Below are 10,000 nucleotides of genomic sequence, written 5' to 3'. Positions count from 1 at the left end.
GAATGTGCACCTCAGCAAGTTGTTTTTTTCAAACTATGTAGAATAGTTTTGAATCACCGGCGTGTGGCTGGATGCTTCTGTCAACCAGTCAGGTTGCAGGTAACAAAAGCAAACGTCCCCGTCTGTGCAGGAAAAGGGAAGTTGATCTTTGACCTCTTGGACACAAAATGACATGCCTTCGTCATTTTATCTAATCAAACATCTGTCTGAGAAGTTGCAGGAAATATTCGAACGTTCATTCTCGACTTTTGGCCAGAGAGGAACCGTGACCTTTGACGGTTCATCCTTGAGAATTTGCCGGATTCAAAAGAAGTGTCCTCGAGGCATGTCCTGAGATCCTGCGTTTGCCGGAATGTGACGGACAGACGCACGTCTGGACAGGCGACCCGACCGCGACCCCAACAGCTGTCGCCGGCACGCGAGGCATTAAAAATGATGAGGCACTTTAACAATGAAGACTGCAGTTTACCGTTCTTTCGGAAAAGTACTGCGGCGCACCCCGTATGGCAGAAACCCTGCAGAGCATCCTGCCACGAGCGTAACTGTTTAAAGATATCAACAGAATCAGACTCATGTGTGCACCAGCTACAACATTTAATCACTGTGAACACACACTAACACACACACACACACTAACACACACACAATCGCAGTGAGTATCTTCTCCACAGTTTAAAGGCAGAGCGATCACACGGGCTTAAATCTGCAGAAGTGGAACAGACTAACGATGATATTGTCATTGGGGAACATGAACACGATCGTGGACACACACACACACACACACACACACACACACACGCACACACGCGACCAGCAGAGCGGTCCAGCTCATCGCACATCATTGTGGCGTTACAGACAAGCAGATGGGTTCGGTCGGTGCGTACGGCGATGTACACACACACACACACACACGCACGCACACACACGCGCGGACGTGTCATCGATCTGTGCCACTGTACGCGCGTGTTTGTTCAACCTTCCACTCAAATTAACGGCGCCTCTTTATGGGCCTTCCGCCAGAGTGGCACTGAATTACTCGGTGCTTCACTCCCGCGCCTGGGACCCATTCGGCGTTATGGCCGCGGCTAGCTGCTAACCTGGGACCCGTTTGCTACAACGGTATATGGTTAGCAGTACAGATGCCGGCGTGTGGGGTTTTCTTTTTTTTTTTTTTCTTTTCCGCAGAGAAATTCAGCACTAACTTACGTGGCCCTGGGACACAGGTCGCGGATGCGCAGATATTATTCAATAGCTGATCACTGACAGTCGGGGCAACACAAGACGATTGGCGCCAAAGACTGAAATGTTAAAATGTTCATGTTCCAGATCGGGCTCTAGTTGTGGAGTATTTGTGTTATAACACGAGAGGTAAAAAGTTATAACGTGTTCACACGCAACTTCAGTTATGATTTTTTTTTTAAATAGAAAGCATTTTACACATATTGAACCTGTGGAACGACAAGTAGAGACCATAGGATTATGTAACATGAAAACATATTTCTTTGATTCTACCTTCATGAAGGTTTTTTGTTTTGGTTCAACAATACGTTTGGTTATAATTTTGATCTTTGTGACATTACATTTCTGCGATTAGACGGAATAAAGCTTTGATTTACTCGTTTCTTTACGCGACTGCCGAGCTAACAGCGTGCTAACATCAGAGCCGCATCATGGCTAGCTACTTCTGGCAAGATGGCCCCCGTCTGTTACCCCCAACCAAGATGGCTGACGTCTGAGCGCTTAAGTTCTGCTCAGGGACACACACACACACACACACACACACACACACACACACACACACACACACACACACACACACACACACACACACACACACACACACACACACACACACACACACACACACACACACACACACACACACACACGAGCAACAAAATGCATGAACACATTAACTCTCTCATGCAGATCTTGAGTGGCGTGTGTTTATCCCCAGTGGACTGTGTGTGTTTTTTCATAGTGTGTGTGAGTGTGGTTGTGTGTGTGTGTGTGTGTGTGTGTCCCATGCCCTCCTACTAAACTGGCTCCCAGGGGTCCCCCAGCAGAGAACTTAAAAGGACTTTTTAAGTCCATGTTTTTTGATTCAGCCTTCTCCTCAATAATAACCAGAAACCGTGGTCCAACCGCCAGCTTCACGCACACATATACTGCACTTTCACACACACACACACACACACACACACACACACGCGCATCAGGCGAACACACACTTTTACAACCACGCACACAACAGCAAAACACAAACACACAGATGAACCCCCCCCCCACGCACGCACGCAAGTGCACACGCTTCCCGCCAAGCTGTGGGATTACTCTGCAATCTCAACCACTCTTTCCCCCCGGGGGGGGGGAGAACATGTTTTATCATTTCATTTCGTTTCTTTCTTCCGCGCTCCCTCCCCGCTCCCTCCCCCGACTTTCTCTCCCTCAGCAACATGTAGCCCTCCCCAGACTCCTACGCCGAAAATCACAGGCCACATCCCGAGCTCTGATAGCAGCCCTGCGCTTTTGGCAGTGCGGGGTGTGTGTGTGTGTGTGTGTGTGTGTGTGTGTGTGACACAGCATGCAGAAGTAAATGACTGGCGTGTGTGTGTGTGTGGTTTTTTTTTACTTGTGGGCAAAGGACAGAGCGAACAAAAAACAAGATGTTCTTTTTTTTTTTTAAAAGCACAAACGTCTTTCCCAGTTAAAAGAGAAGAGAAAGAAAGCAAATACCCCTACATGTGCCGTGTGGTACGTAACGTCGCGGCTTACGTTGAGTCGAGGAGGATTAAAAATGACTCCACACCGCAGTCGGGCCTCTGGCTAACAAGGCTTGAGCGGAACAAGTCAAGAGTCGATTATATGCGAGAACGCTCCTATTGAGCCTCAGAGTCTTCGTAAGTATTCCTGTCGTATTCTCCTGATGTTCGCCTTGACATTCCCGACGATCGGGCCGCCCGGATGAGGTGTGCGAGTTGTAAACTGTATAACACTATCACAGCATACAGGACAGGGGCCTTTGTCATCATCCCTTTTCATTTCCATCGCTCTTCTTCTTGGAAATCAATTGATTAGGACAAACAGCTTTCTATTACTGCATCTCTAAGAATCTCCCCAAACACTGTGGCTACATCCACATCAACAATCCAGGGAGCATTGCAGGATGGGCGGGACCCGTAATTTGCCTCCCGATTGTTTTCTATTGGTCACGACTCGACTGAAAGGGCTGCTTGCAAAACTTTGCGAACTCTGCCTTCCAGTAACAGTAAGAAAATCCCCGCTCTTACCTTTCCCTCATCATCGTATGTTCTGGAACTAAGCAAACGGCCGCAGGGTAGACCATCTGCTTCCTGTTCACACCGGCATGCCCAGCGTACGTGGAGGGTCACGCGACATGCGCTTTCAAGTGCGTTCGGACGGACGGAGATCGAGTTCTGACACGGAGCTGGAAAAAACGCTCGTCTGGACGGAGATCGCTTTCGGTTTTTGAAAAGGGAAAAAACGCAGCGGTATGGATGAAGCCTGTGAGTGGGATGTGGATGTCGGGCCAGTGGGTGAGGGAGAGGCCGCTGAGGCAGGGGTCTTATCATCTTCATTACACAGTCTCTGGGAACATTGTCTTTACCCCCCCCTCCCCCCAACCCCCACACACGCACACACACACACGCACGCACGCACGCACGCACGCACGCACACACACACACACACACACACACACACACACACACACACACACACACACACACACACACACACACACACACACACACACACACACACACACACACACACACACACACACACACACACACACACACACTCGCTAAGAGGCATAGTGCTTTGCAGAAGCAAGAAAGCGTTTGTGTGTGTGTATGTTCATGTGTGTTCATGTGTGTGGGTTTGTGTGTGTGCGTTCATATGTGTGTGTGTGTGTGTGTGTGTGTGTGTGTGTGTGTGTGTGTGTGTGTGTTTGTGTGTGTTGGCTTGTTAAGAGAGCGTTTGGATTAATCTGTAGGAACCAGATGCCCCCGCCGTGTTCCTTTCAGCCCTTCCATTAATTACACCAGTACTAATAACGGCGCGTGTGTGTGTGTGTGTGTGTGTGTGTGTGTGTGTGTGTGTGTGTGTGTGTACAACTGTATCCAATAGCTATAGGTATTCAGTCACCCGGGACTGAATGCAGGTACATTTAAGCTCTGCACCTGTGGCTCTGTGAAAACGTGGTAATGCGCGTACACCGGTGTGAGTCTGATCAACGAGAGAACAACGCGCGGAAACAAAATCGCAACCTTACCGGCGGGGCAGTGGTGGGTTCTGTGCTCGGTGAGCTCGGCCAGGCAGTCGAAGTCCTGCTGACAGTTGTCGCAGGTGAAGATGGACTCGTCGTCCAGGTCGTCGTCGTGCTCTCGCTCGTCGCGCTCGTCGTGCTCCTCCTGCTCGCCGTCGTCGGCGCCCGTCCCCCGGCCGTCTCTGGGCTCCGCATCTCGGTCGCATGCCGGGACTTCTGGGGATGCAACCAGAAGACAAGTCAGCACACGCAATCTACTCACTATTGAGTCATGAATGGAGGGGACATCGGGGTGATTAAAGACTCACTTTTACCTGCGGAAATCAGATTTTTCATGGTTACTGAACCAGCTGTATTTTACCAACGACAAGCGCAGCAATGGTACAGAGGACGAGGAGACATCCATGTGGCGTGAGTGTGTGTGTGTGTGTGTGTGTGCGTGTGTGCGTGTGTGTGTGTGTGTGTGTGCGTGTGTGTGTCCTGGTAGCAGACTGGCAGAGTGTGAGAGGGGGACCAGTGGAAGGCTGCGTCGGACCAATCCTCACTGCTCCATTGTGTCTCCATTTTCACACCTTATTATCACATTATAAACGCTGCGGCTCCAACAGGACTGACACTGAAGAGCCCGGCGTCGGAGGGGAGGGGAGGGGAGGGGAGGAGGAAGGAAAAAGGGAGCTGAACTCAAACGACTCCAGATTAGATGAAGGAAATTTGTTCCTGCAGTCACTTCAGTGGGACCTGTCCCGGGTGAACCCCGCCTCTCGCCCAATGTTAGCTGGGATTGGCTCCAGCCTTGACTCGGACGATGCCCTGCTGCGTTCGTCATATGAGAAAGGCAAACTCCGCTTTTCCGGACATTCTCCGCAGTTCCCGTCTGAAAACGGCTTCAATCTGAAACGGGAATCCACCGTCTAACTGTCTCGGATCATTCAACCTTAGATGAATAAATCCAGTCAGTCTCACGATAACATTCTCAGTACATCGCAGTCGTACATCCTAATACACGCGTCACTCGGTGAAAAATCGAATCCGGCTTTATCAAATTGGAAGTGCGGGTCATTGCAGAAGAGTGAATCACCGTCATCACTTTCACACACACAAAAATTGGACATTCTTGTGGCGAGGGCAGTTGTGGGTCAGAAAGGATTAAAGCTTACGAGCTCCAAACATCCTTTTATGTGTGTTAGCAGAATAAAAATGAATTCCTTTATTATTATATGCTGTTCCATCCCGGGCCTCAATTATTATGCGAGAGGTGCGCTGGGAAAGCGGGACGGAGGGACGCCGGGAGGTGGGGAACGACGGGGGGGGGATCGAGGTGACGGGGTGCTTAGTCGCGGGGCTGCGGGAGAGAGGGAGAGGCAGCGATGGACGGAGAGACGGACAGGGATGGATGAAGGGACGAGAGGGAAGAAGAGAGGAGGGAGGGTGCCGGCCATCTGTCCAGTGGTGAGAGCACCGTCTGGCCAGGGAGAGCGAGCGGCTCCCTCGGCCGACACACACACACACACACACACACACACACACACACACACACACACACACACACACACACACACACACACACACACACACACACACACACACACACACACACACACACACACACACACACACACACACACACACACACACACACACACACACACACACACACACACACACACACAGTAACTGGATACGCAAAATGAGCGCGTCGGTGCGGACACACATGGACAAACGTGCGCATGCTGGAATGTAAATATGCCCGGTCGCGTTTTACTGACGGACGGCGGTTCAGGTCTTCCCACGTCGGAGAGTTTCTCCCGTGACGTCGGCGAATGGAGGGAACAGGATTAGATTATGTGCCACAGCTGCTTCCCAAAGGAGGAAAACATGTTTTTTCCTAAACGGAACCGAATGGGGGGGCGGGGGGGGGGGGGGGGCGGGGGGGGGGGGGGGGGGGGGGGGGGGGGGGGGCGGCACGATAACTTGTTTGTTTTTATATTTGAAGTATGTTGCACGTCAACTCATAATGGAAACAGCCTGACCCACGTATTTAAGATCATTGTCAAAGGTGAGGATGATGATGATGATGATGATCAAGGCCCTGAAGTATAAGACAAATAATTACATCATGTTGCTTAATCTATGTTTCATCTTTGGTATTCCTTTTATATATATATATATATATATATATATATATATATATATATAAATAATATGGACTTCCGACCTCCTAACCCTTTGAAGTGGGAAGTGTGTTATGTTGCACCACATGCGGTAGCGTGTGAGCGAATCATTCCAAGAGTGGCACACCGCACGGCTAAAACATGTCTCGAGGATCGCTCACGATTCGGACTCGGGACATTTCATTCCAAGCAGGAGCCAGGCGAGACCTTTCCATCTCTCGCCCGTCTGTCCTCCCTGCTTGTTTTTCTTCTCATCTATATTCATCTTCCTTGAAGATGGGCGTCACAACACGATTAGACGCGGTGAGAGAGGTTCAGATGGTTGGTGGTGTTTCCATTTGGACATGTATGGATGTGATTGTGTGTCATCTTTGTGCGTCAGACAGACGTAGATTGGGGGGGGTGGGGGGCGGGGTTTAAAAACGACATTGACTCGTCTAACGACAAACAAATGTTCTGCAGTGAGTAAAAAAAAAAGTTTTCAAACCACATGGAAATAGAATGTGTTTTCACACATCACCAATGAGTTGAGATGCATCCGCCTCCGATTAATGGTTCACACATTCTTCGTCTTTCTTTCTAAGTTTTTATCTTTCTTTTTCCTCAGAAAATCTCCTCCCTCTCTCTCTACAACACCTCCCCCCCAGAAAGAAGCAGCAGGCCTTCATAATGAAAGCAGGCAGCTCCCATGGGTGCTTAGGGTGCAGAGGGGTGTGTGTGTGTGTGTGTGTGTGTGTGTGTGTGTGTGTGTGTGTGTGTGTGTGTGTGTGTGTGTGTGTGTGTGTGTGGGTATTGATTGAATAGTACGACAGTGGTCCCCTAGCATGTGTGCACCATCCACTCAAAGTCTTTCCTTCACACACACGCACGCACGCACGCACGCACGCACGCGCGCACACACACACACACACACACACACACACACACACACACACACACACACACACAGGCTCTACAGAGAACCATTATCTCTGAGTCACAGACTGTCCCTATGCCAGGAATAACTGAACATTCTCACACACACACACACACACACACACACACACACACACACACACACACACACACACACACACACACACACACACACACACACACACACACACACACACACACACACACACACACACACACACACACACACACACACACACACACACACACTCCAATCCCAAACCCAGGCACCCCGCGTTTCATCCTCACGTCAGCCACAGAGGGCACAACAATAAATCAAAATCAAGTCCTTCACTTTAACTGTAAAAAAAACTGTTAAAACAACACAAATCTCTGGACTAAATGAGAAGCAACACGCGCACAGCGACACTCGTCATTTTCACCCACAGCCGCTTGTTCGCAGAGAACCTGAGGATTTGTATTCCAGCCATGTGATGAGGGAGCGACTCACACCTGGGATGCAAATTGAAATTAACTTCGCCAGCGTGACAGAAAAACCGGCAGCGCCCTGTCCTGGCTCCCGGAGACGAGGATTTGACCCCATTGATTTGGGGTCTGGTTATTATGCTCAGTCAATCCGGGAAAAAATACCTTATAGACGTGGTGTCGGATCAATATTTAGATTTGCATACTCGCGGATGCCCAACGCGGCATTTTCGGAACATTCCCACACGTGACATGTCATTGGCTGTCTTGCATCCACAACTATTAAATCAGCCTAAAGCATCAAATATCCATTTAATAAATGGATGAAATAAATAGTACGATGACTTTACTGTATATCGATGCCTGGTGTACTGATCCATGAAGGACTGATCTCTTAAATTGGCTCCTGTGACGTCCGAGAGTCGTATTAAATATTATGAGCTATTTTTTTTTAAAAAAGGAATGAAACGTCACGTGTACGGACGTGGAGAAGAAGATGTTTTTCACGCCGCGCGTCTCCCGAGGAAAGGTAATAAGCAACATTCTGGGCTGTAACCACCAGCCTCGGTAACCCGAGGACAATGGGCTTTTTATTAACAGACGGGAAAATATAAATATATAAAAGGGATACCTCGGTAATAATGAGGTCACTTTGCATATCTGCAGGAAAGATATATGCAGGTGGTGCATGTGTGTGTGTGTGTACACGTGTGTGTGTGTTTGTGTGCATGTGTGTGTGTGTGTGTACACGTGTGTGTGTGTACATGTGTGTGTGTGTTTGTGTGTACACGTGTGTGTGTGTGTTTGTGTGCAGCCCTGGGTAATTAGATAAAGAGAAGTGAATTAGCAGAGTCCACAGCGCAGAATGATGTTACACAGCCTAACCACGCCTCGCTGAGACCCACTAATCACCACTCGTTAGGCTCACAGAAGAGTGTGTGTGTGTGTTCTCTGTCGAAATGAGTTCATTGAGGCAATTAGCGAACTAAATGATGATAAGCCATAAACATACTGCATAGAACAGAGGAGGCAGAGACGGGCAAGCACAGGTTCTGTTCCCTCTTCCTGCAGTGGGCTATAAACCGAACAGAGAAAACGCCGACGCTGCGACCCAACATTCAACATGGACACACTCCATCCCGCCGTCTGTCTGTCTGTCTGTCTGTCTGTCTGTCTGTCTGTCTGTCTGTCTGACCGGTCGGCCGTTGCCACGACAAACTAGCGGAGAGAGACGCGAACTGGAACCCCGCAAAAAAAAAATAAAAAATCAAACACGCAACACAAGTGTGGCGGGGAGGGGACTAATGAACTCTGGGAAGTGTTCCTGAACTGCCCCCGGGGCGATGGAAGTGTGCTAAAGCAGAGTGCCAGCGCTGGTGGGAGAGTTGAAGGAGAATAAAACACAGTGTAGCGCTGCGAAAGGTAAAGCAGTTATTCAAGTGAGGGATCTGGCAGCCGGGAGCTGGTACTGGGACACACTCCACGGCCTCGGAGAGATGTGTAGTATCTGCCGGCCAAATGGCACAAAACACACACACACACACATACACACACACACACACACACACACACACACACACACACACACACACACACACACACACACACACACACACACACACACACACACACACACACACACACACACACACACACACACACACACACACACACACACACACACACACACACACACACACACACACACACACACACACACACACACAGGTGGGGTGGGTGTGTGTGTGGGGCCTCCAGGAGAACACAAGGCTTTTCATTCTGCTCCACATCGCTCGCCAGGCCGGGCCGGGATTCAGAGACACCCGGCCCGGCAGCACCGGCACCTTCAGCCGGGGCTGTGCACCGGCCGCGAGGTCAGAAATCGGGCCAAGAGCGAAACAGGGCACAGATTCTTTCTCGGAGTCGGAACACGCAGGGAGATTCGGACAACGCCGGCTGCACTCCCCGCGACAGAAAGGCACATTACTGTTATTCTCTCACTCATGTCCTGCGTCGGTCAAAGAGTTCTGGTCACGATAAAACTGTGCAGCCAAAAACCGCAGGTTCAAACGCACGGATGAAAAATCTTGGTGAATACTAGAGAACCACGATATGGATTTTTGGGGGCCGATGCCGATAGAAGGGAGTAAAAAAATTA

At 49.7% G+C, this 10,000-nt stretch overlaps 1 protein-coding gene across 6 annotated transcripts in view; it reads right to left on the bottom strand.

Annotated features, from left to right (window-relative positions):
* znf423 (zinc finger protein 423) overlaps positions 1-10,000 on the bottom strand; it is a 134,531-nt gene that overhangs the window by 97,097 nt on the left and 27,434 nt on the right. For all 6 annotated transcript variants that reach the window (XM_035642981.2, XM_047333416.1, XM_047333415.1 and 3 more), the window contains exon 3: positions 4,298-4,507. In XM_035642981.2, coding sequence (XP_035498874.2) covers positions 4,298-4,507 — 210 coding nt within the window. The remainder of the gene's footprint in view (positions 1-4,297; positions 4,508-10,000) is intronic.

The sequence above is a fragment of the Scophthalmus maximus genome, chromosome 7 (assembly GCF_022379125.1).
Source record: "Scophthalmus maximus strain ysfricsl-2021 chromosome 7, ASM2237912v1, whole genome shotgun sequence".
NCBI lineage: Eukaryota > Metazoa > Chordata > Actinopteri > Pleuronectiformes > Scophthalmidae > Scophthalmus > Scophthalmus maximus.
This window is presented reverse-complemented; position numbering and strand designations above follow the sequence as displayed.